The 16,420-nt window shown below is 43.1% G+C and overlaps 1 protein-coding gene across 1 annotated transcript in view; it reads right to left on the reverse strand.

Moving 5' to 3' along the window:
• Window positions 1–16,420, reverse strand: part of TPH2 (tryptophan hydroxylase 2) — a 66,629-nt gene that overhangs the window by 21,455 nt on the left and 28,754 nt on the right. Inside the window, exons 7-8 of the mRNA XM_081211965.1 lie at window positions 16,164–16,299; window positions 9,734–9,860 (exon numbers count right to left, since the gene is read on the reverse strand). Of these exons, the coding sequence (XP_081068091.1) occupies window positions 9,734–9,860; window positions 16,164–16,299 (263 nt within the window). The remainder of the gene's footprint in view (window positions 1–9,733; window positions 9,861–16,163; window positions 16,300–16,420) is intronic.

A 16,420-nucleotide genomic window follows, 5' to 3' on the forward strand; every position in this document is an offset into this window, starting at 1 on the left:
AAGCCATACTGCTATACAGGAATTATGAAATTATTTCTTTGGTCTGACCTCTTGTTTCAATTTTATAAGTTTTCAAACATTCACATTGTTAACTCAGACGAGACCGCCCACTGACTAAAAGCAGCCACGCGCTTGTCATAGCCTTCTGTCTCTAAGAACAAAGGGGCATAAAAAGTTACTTGCTGGATTAGTCCAAAGACAGCATCCTGCCTTTACAGTAGCCAGCCAAATGCCTTTGGGAAACCTTCAAGCAGGATCCAACCACAGCAGGGCACTCTCTCTCTCCCCCCCTCCCTCTATCAACTGGTATTCAGAGGTGTGCTGCCTCTGGTACTGGAGAAATTAAGCACTGATAGCTTCAAATCCTCCAGGAATGTTCAAATCCTTTTTCAAACCACAACAAGCTGGTGGCCCTCACCATACATGGGAGAGAATGGTATAGCTTACCTATGTGCTATGTGAAAAAAGCACTTCATTTTGTCTTTCATGACCACTAGATGATCATGAGTTCTAGTATTTCGACTAAAGAAGGAAACATCTCTCTCGGGCTCATCCACACTTCTGCTTCTCCTGTGCCTAGAAAGCCCAGTTCCAATACATTTTCCGCTTTTCCCGTGCTTTATAGGAATGGTTCCAGGCAGTTTTTCACTTTCCCCAGGAAAACCTGTTCTTTGCTGCTGAATGGGAACAAATGTCATTATCTGCAGAAAAACCATTTGGTGCTTGTTCCGATTCAGTGGTCAACAGTGAGTTTTCCCAGAGGGAAGCAACGGGGCAAGTGGAAGTGCAGACAAGCTCTCTCATCACTTTCTCCACACAATGCAAACCTCCCGTCTTACTTGAGAAGCAACAGTCAGTGACCCTGTCAGATTAAGAGATCTATGGGCAAGGGGACTTTGTTTCCCCACCATGGGTATCCTTTCTTTGCTGTTCATCACCCTGGCTGCTTCACCACAGCCACCTTCTCTCCTCACCCCATCACATTGGGCATCCTAGATGCTCCTTCCTCACTGCCTGGTCCTTCCACTCTTACCCCTCTCCTCCACACCCCCAAGCTGGTAAAGAAAAGCTAGAGGAGGTGCTTTTAAATAGGTAGGTAGGTAGGTAGAGTCAGGTGGGTACCCTGCACCATAAAAATGTCTGGTGCTGAGGCTCCAGGTGTGCATACCATCATAATTTCTACAGAGTCCTTCAGGGTCAGGTTCTGGGCACTGTGGGAAAATTAAGATGGCAGACATGTCTGGAGCCTTAGCAGCAGGTATTGTGCTATGCAGGGCACCTGCCTGGCTTAATTTTAAATAAACGGGATAGTGCAGTAACTGGCGTCTGCCCTGATATATCTGTTTCATGACAGACCCCCTCTGGGTCCACTATTCTGGTCTCCTCTGGCATTTATTTTTTGGGTGGTGGGAAGGTTCAGGCGACTGTGTCCCATGCTCTGAAGTCTAGCCCTAACATAGTCACCCAGCAGAGTCAATCTGGAGAATTCCAAAAAGGGGCAGGTTTTTAAATCCTGGAGAACAAACACATGCCAGCCTTCAAAGCAAGAGTGGGCAGCTTCCAGTTACACCTCTTTGCAGTTGTTGTTTCCTCTTCCTTTTTAAGTACGGCCATCCATTTTATACCTTTAAAACAGGTAAGAAATGCTGCATATTCATGTACAAATTGCCAGCCCCACTTTGGTTCAAAGAATTTATCCTGGTTTCTTCTTGGTTAACTATTTAAGCTAATCTGTTCTGGGGTTTTCTCCAACCTTCCAGAGCAGATTTGAGGACTTGGGGAAGAGGAAAGGAAGAAGAAGTTATCTTGCACAGCCAAAAGTCCTTGTGCTAGCAGAAGTACTTTGTTGGATACCGTCCATGGTAATTATAAAATCAGAATGGCTATGAACCAATACATTTTTGGTAGTTTAATGCAGAACAGTAGTTAATCTTTCATCTGGTCTTTTTCTTTTTTAAAGAGCTTGATTGTGTTAATGGAGGTCACTCTTTCACTCACACGTATTTCCTTGCTAGTTTGATATCTACTCCATATGTAACAATAGAAAACAAGCAAATGAAAACAAGGTGAAATCTATAATATGTTCCTACAAGAGCTGAATTCTAGGGGTATGACCTTAGTTACTTAACTAATTACTTCAGATACTCCTGACGACTGAAGAACTCATCAAGCTCATTTTAAGAGCTTTTCTTTTTCTTTCCTCCCCTCCTCTCGCAGCCGCACTCCGACAGATCACAGATTCACAGCATGAGCGATTGAACTTCAACCGAGGGCTGTGATTGCCGATTCGGCAATTTCTTAATGATGATGATGCTTCCCCCTGAAAACAGCAGACATAATGAGCATGCAAATGCTTTGTCAGGCTCACATTATTCTCTTATTAACTCGAATATCAAGATCTATTGCGTTTTTGTGCCTGAAAGTTGACATGCAGGCTAATGCTCATTATAGGGGGCCCTCAGAAAACATCGCCATAAAACATCAAGAAAATGCGTGCTGAATACTGCTAAATTTCTGGGTAGCTTTGGTGTCTCTCCCCCCCTGCACATCTCTCCAGTTTCGTGATTGGTGAAAGCTGCTTTCTATTAGTGCAAGTGTGGTTTTAAACTATAAATAATATCACCCAGAGCTTTTAACAACTAAATGATCAAACGGTTCCTTTTGCATAACGGTAATTCCCAAACCTTGGCTGTGATAAGTTGAGGGGAGCTAGATTCCAGCAACATCTGGAAGGCCACAGCACTGCTTTAAAAAAAACTATTATTCAATAGCTGGGTATCAGTACTGGCAGACTTACATGGTTGGTGTCAAGGTTACTGAGATAAAGTTATGTGAAGTATTTTAAGCATACAAAGTGCTATATAAATGCTAAGTAAGTCTACAGAATTCTGATTCACTTGACCTGGCATCTGCAGTCACTTGTGATCTGAGAAATGTTGCAGTGCCCTAGATGTTGCTTTCTGCTCTCATCTACCTGGAACTCTGAAGAATATAAATTGAGACATGCTCATCATAATGAATACATCACGCCTGCCCGGCTCTGAGTTCCAGGACTTCACACAGACTTTACAAATGATGTCTAGTTTCCATGTGCGTGGTGGACTCCTACCAATTCAAATACTGCAGTCATTACTGAGAGGGTGGTATTTTGACATCAAGACTATGGCTACATAGCAGAGGAAATTGTGTTGCTACAGAATAGGGAGGTTTGCCAGTCTTGGCTGTTCAACAAATACCAATTATGCTACCCAAATTGCAACTGGCTTGCAAATAGTGGGTTCTTTAAAAACAGATCCACTGTTGATATCTGTTCAACCTAGCCTTGAATTACCAATCTTTTGCTGGTGAAAGGAACCAGATGCTCTTGTGCTTTAAAGACGAAAAGAGGGGCACGCTATTGTCAGGCCAAAGATCACACCCTGATACACATTTCTGAATGACATACTCTGGGCTTACATATGCCAGAAACTTCCACTTCAAAACAGGGAATTGAAAACATTATAGATTTAGGGTTTACATACACTTCTGAAAAGCTACAACAGGCACTGTATTATAGACCCATTGCCACACACACACACACCCAAACAAACAAACAAACATGTTAGTGTAACTGAGAACATTTACTGCCACCTGGGGTGAAAGGCCAGGGGCAGGTAATTTGCCAGCAGGTAGACTGAGTCAGAAATGGCAGTGAGCAAGATCAGAACTACTTCACACTCTTTATCTCCTAGTCATCTTTTCCCTGTTGGGCAACCCTTTCTCAGCTGCTAAAATCTTCACTCCCCTGCAATTCCCATGGATATTGACTCCATGCTGTTGAGTTTAATAGAAGGGGGGGACATTTCCATCAGAATTGAAGGAAGGTGTAAAATGTTCCTCTCCCTACAATCCCACTTGACTGGGGAATAGCAGAGAGCACTTCCTGTTTTAAGCACTCTGCAGCAAAAGGCGTGTTTTGGGTGGTGGTGTTGTGATTGATTGATTGATTGATTGATTGATTGATATTTCATAAAATTTACGTAAGACTAGATAGTAGGAAAACCTCAAAGTGGTTTACAAAGGAGGAGGAGGAGGAAGAGGAGGAAAATTATCACTAAAATATTTATAACCGTCATTTAAAACGTAACAGGTTAAAACCACAGTAAAATAGACAAACAAAATAAAGCTCCTACAAAGTTTCTAAACACAAGTAAGCTTGTCTAAACAAGAATGTCTTCAGCAGGTGCCAAAATACAGTGGTACCTCGGGTTAAGTACTTAATTCGTTCCGGAGGTCAGTTCTTAACCTGAAACTATTCTTAACCTGAAGCACCACTTTAGCTAATGGGGCCTCCCGCTGCTGCCGTGCCGCCGGTGCACGATTTCAGTTCTCATCCTGAAGCAAAGTTCTTAACCCGAGGTAGCAGAGTCTGTAACCTGAAGCGTCTGTAACCCGAGGTACCACTGTACAGTGAAGGCACCTTCATCAATATCAATAGGCTGGGAGTTCCAAAGTACAGGTGATACCACACTAAACTGGTCCTTACAGGTGTGGTGTGGTTGTGATGTGGCATTTGTAAAAGTGCCAATTCCAACAATTGAAGCAGTCACATGGGACCGATGAGGTGAGGTAAACTGGTCCTCAAGTTGTTAACGGCTGCACAAAATTAAGCCAAGAGATGCATATTCCCCAAGGCCTGTTATCTCCCATGTTATTTACTATCCATATGAAATAATAACATAATATCTATACATGTGCTTTAATATCCATATATTTATTGTCTATATGAAATCTCTGGGAGCTGTCATGGGGCATTTGGGGGCAAGGTGTATGCCGATGACACTATTTCTCAATGACATCTGAATCGGGAGAAGCCATGCAGTTCCCTAAACCAGTGCTTGGATGCAGTGGCGGAATGGATGAAGGAAAACAAGCTGAGCTTGAATCCTGGCAAAGATGGAGGCATTGTGGGTGAGGAGCTCCCGGGCTGGATAATTTGGCCTACCCTGGACAGGGTTGCACTCTCCCTGAAGGAGCAGGCTCACAGTATGGAAGTGCTTCTGAATCCAGCTCTGTCCCTGGAGGAGGCCCAGGTAGCTTCACTGGCTAGAGGAGCCTTTTACTAGCTACTACTAGCAAAAGCTATGGCCGTTCGTGGGCCGGAAAAGCTTGGCCGCAGTAGTCTATGCATTGCTTCATTCAAGGTTGGATTGCTGCAATGGGGCTTCCTGTGTGGGGCTTCCTTTGGGCTTGATCTGGAAGCTGTTGTTATTGCAGGATGCTGTGGTACGACTGCGGATAGGAGTATTGTCAGCAAAGACGTGCACTGGTTGCCAACTTGCTACCAGGCAAACTTCAAGGTGTTGTTATTAGTTTATGAAGCCCTTAACAACTAGGGACCAAGACTGATTTACACTGTAAACTGGCGTGGAACTAGCACTATTACAGGTGCCACATAATACTTGTTCTCCAAAGGTGAGAAATTGATCTTTAAGTGTAGCAGCACCTGGACTTTAGAGCTCGCTGCAGGTGTCTTACCTGTACTCTTTTTGGGTCCCGCTAAGAACATTTTTGCTCAGGCAAGCCTAGCCAGGCATGTGAAATGTTGAAAAGTGTTTTAATCTGTTTTTTAGTTTATCGCTAGTTTTAATAATTCTTAAATAATTAAGTTGCTTTTCACTGATGATTCCATTCCTTTTGTAAACCTCCTTTTGAGGTTGGCTATATATAGATATATGACATTCAAAATCATTCATATTAATAAATATGAACTTTATAAGCATTTTTTTTAAACCCTCAATTTCTCCCAGCTTCAGGAGCAATTAATTTCTCCAGATTTCTGTACACAGTGCAGTGGCAAAAGAGCAAAAGTTGTTTGGTTTTCATTCCTCAGCAGTAGATTAAAATATCACAATAAATGTTACCAAGAAGGAGAAGAGAAGACTGTAGTTTTTAGCACTTTAAAGACAGAGGTTGAAAAGCTACTTTAAAGATGGGGGGGACTTGAAAGACTTTAATGAAACCAATTAGTTCCTGACAGCAATTCCTTAATTGGACAGATATTCAGATAGTTTTGTAACAGAAAAAGCCACAGAAGGCTTGTATACCAAATACTAACATCTTCATTTCCAGAAGTAGAAGTAGAACCTTTCATTGCCTACAGACAGCCACCCAATCTTAAACAACTCCTAACCCACAATAATACTACAACCAGACTTAACACAGACACTGGCACCAGAGCCTGCAATAAACCCAGATGCCAACTTTGCTGCCACATACACCCGGACAACACCATTACTGGCCCCAACAACATCACACATACCATCTCGGGACTATTTAATTGCTCATCGTCTAACATTGTGTATGCCATCAAATGCCAACAGTGTCCTTCAGCTCTCTATATTCCTTCAGTGTCCAACAGTGTCCTTCAGCTCTCTATATTGGACAAACAGGCCAAACCTTACGCCAAAGAATAAACGGACATAAATCTGACATCAAGAATCACAAAACAGAGAAACCAGTAGGAGAACACTTCAATCTCCCAGGACATTCTATACAAGATCTCAAAGTAGCTGTTTTACTACAAAGGAATTTCAGAAATAGACTGGAAAGAGAAGCTGCTGAATTACAACTCATTACCAAACTTAAAACCATGGAAAGACCTGGGCTGAACAAAGACATTGGATTCTTATCTCACTATACATGACTATACCATTTCTCACCTACTCACCCCTTGCCTTTTCCTGTAAGACCTATTACAGTCGTTAAGAGTCGTCAACAGGCTCTCTCAGCTATCTGCCTATCTCCCATTCCCACCACCCTTCTGAGTAACACCCCTCCCCACCTTCTCACTATATAGAAGGATCTGGCAACTTCTGTTTCAGTGTATCTGAAGAAGTGTGCATGCACACGAAAGCTCATACCAAGAACTAACTTAGTTGGTCTTTAAGGTGCTACTGGAAGGAATTTGTTCATTTCCAGAGTAATGGGCACTCATACATTTACCCAAATAGTGTACACCAACCAAAAAAGGATAAAGATAGAATATACCAATCACTAAACAACCATCTTGTGAACTGTGGCAGTACACAGCAGACACTCATTTCCCCAAAATTATAAATACAATAGTACCTTGGTTGTCAAACGCCTTGCGAGTCAAACATTTCTTGAGAACCTGAATGTCTGACGCTGCTTCCGCAGCTTCCGATTGTGTGCAGGAAGCTCTTGCAGCCAATCAGAAGCCATGCCTTGGTTTCTGAATGTTTTCGGAAATCAGACAGACTTCTGGAACAGATTCCATTTGAGAACCAAAGTATAACTGTAACTGGGTGTTTCTGATGCCTCCTGACTCTGGGGGGCATATCCAGGCACATATATAGATTCTTCATTGCAAGAAAACACCAGTTATTTCTCAGCTCACTGAAGAAACACTATGAAACATCTGCATGAGTGGAGTTGTGCATGTTCATCCAAGCTGCTAATTTTTGTCATGGTGTAAACAGAAAGTTCACACGTCCAAATATCTATTTTGCTTGGGATAGACACACAGTGCTTGCACATTAGCCACTTGTTTCCTGCATTGTTACGCACTTTCAGAAATATTTCTGATTCCTCCTCCCATGGTTTTTAAATCCCTTTTCTAAAACTACCTGGGAAGTAGCACTGGAGTTTTCTTTCAATATTTATAGTCTTCCCAAACCCTCCATTTATAAATAACATTTTCTAGCAGCCAGTGCCATAAATTCAGCACTTAAAGGAACACTAGAGCTTTTGTCTTTATGTGAATCTCTGCAAAAAACAACAACCACCCAGTTTTGAAGGAGGGAGCTGCTTCTTTCCTGGTTCAGATGTTCCTTGTATAGAGCTCTGATTAGACATGGAGCTCCACACATGCAAGGCCTTTCCTCATTCCTCATGCATTCAAAGATCGCTTACTATTTGATTGGGGCCCAACATGGGCGCAGGCAACCTGGGGGTGCAAATTGTTCCTCTCCTGCGCAGCCACCTGATGTCATCATTGCACTGGATATCTGCACAGGAGGCTGGGAACTGTCAAACCAATTGTGTGCTGGTTGTGGTGGTGGGAATTGTGGGGTGGTTCTGGTTGGCTGGTGAGCTGGCTGGCTTCAATCAGGTCTGCCGAATCTCTTTTAAATCAGCAATGTGTGGCTTGGTCAGCGCTGTCAGCATAGGGTCTCTCCCCTCCTCCCTATAATTTTGGCTTTACCTGGGGTGGGCAGGCAGGATGTGCTTAAGACCTTGCTATGGGGCTATTTGGAGCCAGAGAGGAATTCTCTGGCACACAAAACTGGGCCTATCTGGAGGTTTTGCTTATCTAGTAGCAACTGTTACAACTTGTTGGCAAAAAAAAAAAAAAGGTATTGGGTTGGATCCTTAGTCCAGAAAAAGGGTATGTGTAAGAGACCCCTCATCACTCCAGTCAAAGTGTCAGGGTACCCCAGTAAAAGGGTCCAGGAGAAGGTTTCTGTATGAAGGCCCAGATGAGATTTAATGGGCCACAGAACTTTCCAGTGGTGTCCTGGAAGGACTGCCCAGAATCGACTCTCATTGTAGAGTGATCCTTAAATCAACCAGCAAATGGTCAGGTTGATTCAGGATTTTTCCGGGGGGTTTCCAGGCCTTCCCTTCTCTATTCAGGATCCATACCCAATGCCTATGCCAAAGCCTACTAAAATCTGTTATAAACAAAGCTGTGGCTGTTTCGATCCCAAGATGCTATCCTGTTCTCATTCCACCCATCATACCCGGTCCCCTGCGACCTTGGATCACTGCGCCTGAGGCCTTCCTCATTCTGGACAGTGTCAGATGGAACTGCCCTGAGTTCATCTCCTTGACATTCACGGTACTGCCCATGAAATGCAATAAATGAAGAAGCCGTGTTTCACAATTACGGTAGCTTGCTTTTCACCCATCTCCCCCATGTGGTATTGATGATAATAATAATAATAATCCTTTACAGTGATATTTTCTAAAGGGGACACAGGTGGTGCTGTGGTTTAAACCACTGTGCTACTTGGACTTCCCGATCGGAAGGTCGGCGGTTCAAGGCCCCACGACAGGGTGAACTCCCGTTGTTAGGTTCCAGCTCCTGCCAACCTAGCAGTTCAAAAGCACGTCAAAATGCAAATAAATAAATAGGTACCACTCTGGCAGGAAGGTAAATGGCATTTCTGTGCGCTGCTCTGGTTTCGGTCTTCCATTGTGCCAGAAGCGGCTTAGTCATGCTGGCCACATGACCCAGAAAAACTGTCTGGGGAAGTGGACAAATGCTGGCTCCCTCGGCCTGTAAAGCGAGATGAGCGCTGCAACCCCAAAGTCGTTCACGACTGGACTTAACTGTCAGGGGTCTCTTTACCTTTACCTTTTCTAAAAGCACACTGAGACAAATAACACAGTGTAATGAGTCCCAAATCTTTATATTCTACAGGTACAAACCATTTCTGTATTTCAGAGATATTAGGCAAAAGAAAAAAAGAAAGAGGAAAAAGTGTTAAAATCAATGTTCTCTCATTGCACCACTACCTTCAGTCACACAACCACACACAGCTGTCAGTTCTTTCTGGGCCACTGAGGGTAGCATGCATATGTCAGCCACAAACCAGTCAGAGGAGGTGTTGCCAAAGAAAGTGAGTGACATGTTTTGTCATCACACTGAGAAACACTTCATTTTAGTAAACTTGACAGATTCTGAAGAATCAAGCAAAACTCACACTTTTAAAACTTAGTGACTCACAGTTGCAAGTTTTTGGACATCCTCATCAGAAGATCCCAGGGAGGCCAGTCCAATCTCTTGGGAAAACTGGGCAAATTTAGGGTCAGCGAGCAAAGGCACGTGCCCCAGAAGTTCATGGCATGTATCCCTGCAAGGGAATTAAAATGCAAAGTTAGTCGGAGTATAAAAGCATCACTGGACTCAGAGAACTGATGCATGCAAACCTCTTAGCCAAACCTGAAGCAGTTCAGTGGGCTTTAAAAAAAATGAATCTAGCTGTCATAAGTATTAAAAGGTTTGTTTACAAAAATAAATCTTTGACGGTAACTGGACAATACTGTGGGGGTTTTTAAACTTTCCATGCAGACTCACATTAAAGTATTTTTGGCCCAAATTTGACACTGTAAAGCAGCGCTAAAAAAACACCCAATGTGTTTTTATTTTTGTGTTTTGCATGTTGTTAGTTGCTTTGAGCAACCTCTTCAGGAGGGAAAAAGCAAGTTTGCATTTTTTGTACAAATTAAGAGAGCCCACTGCCTCTGTTTTCAGGCAAAACAATACTTGGAATATGTATTCCTATTTTTTAATGCTATGCTCTGTCCCCCCATTATATTCCTGATACTGCCCATCAAAAGAGCACAGTACGTGCCTGAGTTATTCATGCCAGCCCATCCACTATTGTTCACTGAATCACAGACATGCACACCAGGAATATGCTATGCATGAGCAGGACAATAGGAAGCAAGCAGGAGTTTCCCAGTTTGTCTGTTTTTCGTATTCATATGTCTTGGACAATATGGAAACAGACATCATGGGGATTGCGAATGGAGCCGAAGTCTTAAAGACTCAGCATTCATTTTCAATTCAGAGCTGTCGCCTTGCGCTTCCTGTGAAAGGCTCGTCTGTTGGGAATAGGGCCACTTTGTTACCAGGTGAACAATAATCCAAATTCTCCTGCAGGCGACAAGTTCATGTGTCAAGTTTCACATTACAATGGCCCCTTTTCACCCAGTGCCAAGCATTTCTCTAAAGAATATGTGAGAACACTCTTGAGTGGAACATGAGCGCCTCAATTGATTTCGGAACTTGACTTCCTGCCGTAACCTTTCTTTACAGGTGCAGTAGTCTCAATGGCAGAACAATTTATTTATTTATTACTACATTTTTTTATGGAACGAACATCCAAGTCATAAAGTAGACCTACTGAAATTAATAGATAGAAGCCCATTGACTTCAATAGATCTACTCTGAGTATGACCAACACTGGATTAGCAACCATGCTTTGCTGCAAATTCAGTGTCGGGCATTGCCAGGAAAGGGTTTTCAGCCAGCGAGGCTGAAAGAGACCTTTCTAAATGAGACCCTCTAAAATCTGCATGACTTGGGCTGGTCTTTCATTGGCAGAAATACAAATGAGAACCTCTTGGGAAACACCCCCAAAACAATTTAGCAAGTACTGAGCATGCTCAGTAGCCACAAAACACTGAGTGTTTGTTTGGGGCAGGTAAGTGTGGAATGGAGTGCCCTGAAAGGGGTGGCTGGCTGGCTGACTGGAACACTGAACAGGAACAGTCACACGGAAACATTTTGTTACAGGTCCCAGTGCTTTTTTGCTAAATGTGAACTCTGAAAGTCATGACAGTTTGCATTTCTTAGTGCAGAAATTATTGATCTGATGTTTAGAGATCTTTCCTATTCTACTTAATTTAAAATGGTTCTGGAAGCTTCTCTGTATGAAAGAAACAAGCAGAAGGTTCATGATGTTTGGGTTATTCCTTCAGAGAAACTGAGTACAGCTGGTTTAAACTGGTTTTGTTATCTCTTTCCAGTGTTTTTTTTTTTGTCCAGGGGGCGCAGGGGTACACATACCCCTAAACATTTTGTGAATCTAAGTTTGGCCTCATTGAGGGGCAGTATTTCAATATGAGTAGGAAAATGAGAGTCCCCCTAAACATTTTTTATTTTTATTTTTTTAAAATTTTTATTTGGTTTTCTGCTTTTATAAAAACAAAACACACAAACACAAAACAAAAACATGTATAAAATCAGCAAATCCCCATTTCATAACCTTGTTCCCTGACTTCCCCCCACCCCCCCTCGTGCATCCCAGTTCCCAAGATTATATCAGCAAGTTGGTGTTTCTCCTCTTAACCATCTTATTCATCTTATTACCTCTTTTATAATAAAAATTGATTTTCCTAAGTTGGACTTAAGTTCTCTTCCATCGATTTTCATTTTGTCTTAATTAAGAGTCATATTAACCAAACCTACAAGTCTTAAGAGTTTTTAAGAATCTCCTCTTCCCTCCCTCCCATCCCCGGTTTTTGTCCCTTCCCAATAGAAATCCAAATTCGAGATTCTCAGCCTGGGTTCCTCACGTCCGAGGCTTTCAAGTCCATTTCAGTCCCTCTCCGCCTGTCTTGTTGGTAGTCCTTTATGTCAGTCGTCGAGTCTGGAAAGAGTTCTTTCACCATCAAAGTGTATTCTCTTCCCACAAGGAGATTTGAAAGTAACTGCTGAAAAGTTTCCACAAAGCCTGTATCTTCAGAATCAAAGTCCAAACTGAGGCCCCAGTCATATTTCTTTATTTTAAGTTCCTGTATTCCATATTGTCCCGGGACCTCCTCCTTCTTCTTCTGTGACTTTCGCAGACTTGTGGTAGATAAGTTCCCAGCATCTCCTTGCTTGTGTTCCACAGATGTCAACTTTTGGTTGTTACTTCCCAAGGTTACTTCTTCTTTTTCTTGTTGTTTAGTCTCTTCCACCTCTGTAGATATTGTTTCCCATTCAGCTGTGGATTCTTTCTCATTCAGGTCCTCAATACAGAGAGCAGAGTTGCCTGTTCCCAAGGTCATAGTCACAAGTTGTTTATTCATGGCCAAGCTCTGCTCTTGTAAGGTTCCCACCAGTTGAAACATCCTTTCGATTTCCACTAGTAACTTTCCTTCCACAGCCATTGTATCCATTGTAGTTACACAGAATTCCCCCTAGAGGGAATCTGGTTACTTATTAGTCTTTTCTCCAACAGTCCTTTAAGAAATTATTATTACTTTGTTTCCAACAATTTTGGCTCACTTATAACTCGTCTTAGTCCAGAGGGATCTTAGATAGCGATTTTTCCACTTTAAACCGCCCGTTTGACAGCTTTGACAGCTGTCAAACCCCGCTGCTCTTACACAGGCACAAAGGCAGGACTTTCCCGAGCCCGGGAGGGGGGGTTGTTTAAAACAAAAAGAAGGTTTCCAAAACTCCACTCTCCAGCCCAAAATTTCCTTTAGCCAAATCTTGAAAGTTAATGTCCTTTTTAACTCACCCCACCAAGGGTAGGCTCTCCAGCTTAGCTCTTATGTCGTTGCGTAGATCGTCTGCAAGGGGGGGGTGCGGACTTCCTTTTAGCACACCCCCCGGTCGTCTCCAATTCAGGGTAAATTTTTAAAGTCCCAATCCGTCTTACTCACGGGTGATTCTTTCAGTCCAAATTTTCAAGGAAGGAAGTCAGCGCTCTCTGGTCATGGCTCGCGGCTTCGCTCCACCGAGGTAGCGATCGACTCTCAGTGCCACACCACCCCCGTATCCTCTCCGCAGCCTTTAAAAAGGCTCTTCGTGGATCAGGGGGGGCGCTTAAGGCACCCGCCGAGTCTTCAGTCCGCAGGCATTCGTGCCTGCGGTTTTTAAGGGTCCCCGCGTCGCCGGCGCGGCAAAGACCCGTCCTCGGTAGAGCCGATTCCCTCCGCAGCTCGGAGGGAATCCGCCATTTCCAGATCGCGTCAACCCGGAAGTCCCCCCTAAACATTTTTTAGGGGGGAAAAGCACTGTCTCAGTCAAGGTCATGCTGGCTATAATAGGTCAGAAGGCACCTGGGTTTCACTCTCTTTTTCTGTCTCTCTTTCCATCTGGTGTGGTGTTCTGTATTTAGTGTTAAGGTTTAGACTTATTATAAGTTATTGTAAGTCTAAGTTAAGTCTCCTCAACTGGATTTCTTATGGACAGTGCCAATCCTGAATGTATTGGATTTGTGACCATTATGCTCATTTGCCTATAGTAGCAGTAAAGCTCTGCTGGATGAAATATAATTGCCTCTGAACTATATTGTGGGAATCCTGCAACGTATTTAAGTTTTTACTCTGCTAACTATACATCAGAGTTCTGCTTTGGATCAATATTGAGTAGTTTCTAGGTTAGCAAAAAACAAAAACAAATGTCAAGCTACCATTTGTTGCTAGCATGAAAATATCCTGGAGCAAAGCGGTATGAGACTTTGAAATAATCCATATCCTAATATACACATAAATAATCCCGGATGCAGGAGATGACACCCATGGACAGGTGGTTCAGTGTGCTGATTACCTGTGAAGTCCTTGTCCATGGACACTTGGTGGTCTTTGACATCATCTCCATGCTCTGGGATTGCTCATGTGTCTATTAGGATATGGATTATTTCACAATATCATACTGTTTAGGGCACTTACCAATGGCTGCTCTAAATCCATCATGGCTTTGGGGATCATACCAAATGTGATATCACAGAAATAACACCAATGCCAGTGTTTATTGGTGCAAGTCAAAAGACATTACAATAAAAAATAAATAAAATAATTCAGTGCCAAAAACAGCAGATATTTCAACAAAGAGCCATCAATATTAATAGAATTCCCTTTGGGCTTCTTTTCTCTATTTAAAAAAATATGGGGAAATAGAAGAAAAGAATATTGAAACTCCAGCAAGAAAACAATGAACATGTAGAGCAGGCATAGGCAAACTCCGCCCCTCCAGATGTTTGCGACTACAATTCCCATCATCCCTGACCACTGGTCCTGTTAGCTAGGGATGATGTGGGGCCACCAGATGTGGGGCCCTATTTTTCTGGTTTTCTTTTCCAACTGACACTCATTATTCTGTGACTATTGAGCATGCTCAGTCCTCATTGACCTGAGGGTTTGTTTGTTTGTTTGTTTGTTTGCTTGCTTGCTTGCTTGCTTGCTTGCTTATTTGCCCCATTTAGGCTTTTTTAAAAAGTTTTTTTTTCTTTCTTCTGCTGCAGACTTTAGAGTTCCCTTGAGCATGCTGCTACTGCCGTCTTAAGTCTCAGGGTCTCCCATCTCACTCCATACCTGTTGGCTCTCACTATCTGAGTTTGCTAATAGAAGGCACTACAACAGAACCCCTTTGGTCACATCCACACTATATATTTGAAGCGTGTTTATACCACGCCCCAAAGAATCCTGGGAACTCTAGTTTGCCCCTCAACAAAATGCAGTTCCCAGGACTGGGTGGAGTGGGGGGGGTGAAGCCATCTGAATGTTCATCACTGCCAGTCTTAAATACCAGGATTTTGTTTCAGGAAAGACTTGGCAGAGATTAATTGATCTAGACATCCCTCGGAAGAGGTTGGAATTAGAATATTGTCTGCAAATGTGAGACTGGGGTTCATGTAAGTCTCTAGATGGGTTTCTGTTCAGAGAAGGTCCCTCCAGGAGTGGGGTTAGAATTAACGCACACAGAGTGACGCTCTTGAGGTGCTTGCTGTTACACAGATAAAAGCCAGATGACAACAAGCTCAAGCAACAAGGGATCACCTTGTTTAATAACTGATTGGCCTTCACAGCAGTCCTGAGCATTTGCTACAGAGAAAGAGGAAGCTGAGCGCTTTCAAAAACCCTTTACGCTCTGTGAATGTCCTGCATCCCTGGAGCCTGAGCACACCGTTTGCTGCTTTGCACCTTCCCTCCTTTTGGTTAGATACAGGAAAGACACCATGGTGTCAAGGACAGGGGTCTGCCAGTTGAACCTTTTCCTTCCCCAGGACAATGAGGATATTATCTCTCCCCTCCTATACGAGAGTCCTTGGAATGTCAGGTGAGTTTCATGGAAGTTGCTTCTCTGTCATTACACACACCATTAACAGTGGCAGAAGCAGAAGCAGCTGGGCCTTGCCCTGGAGAAAAGAGGCAGGTATTGTGCAAACGTACATGATTTTGGCAGGGTGTGCTGTAGCTGGTCCAGAAGCATGAAACAGTTCAAAGAGGCAGAACCACAGGCTTGAAATTAAATGGGATTTGTGGAACTGTGCATCATCTCTAACTGAAGAAGCCAAGTAGTGTTGTTACATTTTTTTTCATGTCGCCTTTCCTTTCCTCCAAGGGGATCGGGGCTGCTTAAGTGGTTTTCCTCTCCTCCCCATTTTATTCTCATCCCAACCCTGTGAGGCAAGTTAAGCTGAGAGACAGGAACTTGCCCAAAGTCACCCTGTGATCTTCATGGCCATGAAACTCAGTGGGTAACCTTGGGACAGTCACTTTCTCCCAGCCTAACCTACCTCACAGGGCTCTTTTGAGATGAAAAAGTTGAGGGGAGGTAGAGAAGGGAACCATGCGCCTCATCATCACCTGCTTGGAGGAAACATGGAAAAAATAAATGTAATAAATGCTAAGTTATGAGAAATTATACTCACGGTTCTGGAGTGTAGAGAGGATCAGAGCCATGGCGTATGTACTGAGTACAGTGGAAAACTCGATAGGCAAGGCCAGCTAAGAAATCACGAGGCGACAAATATCCAGCAACTGGTCTGACTGTGAATCCAGACCTTTCTGAAGTGGTAGAAAAACCAAAATTATCTGAGTATATGTGTTAATCAACAGAAAACACAAACTATTCCATATTTTTCCTACAGAATCAAACGTTGTTTGTACCAGCCAGACATTCCTTAAG

This window comes from Podarcis bocagei, assembly GCF_964188305.1.
Source record: "Podarcis bocagei genome assembly, chromosome: 10".
Classification (NCBI taxonomy): Eukaryota; Metazoa; Chordata; class Lepidosauria; order Squamata; family Lacertidae; genus Podarcis; species Podarcis bocagei.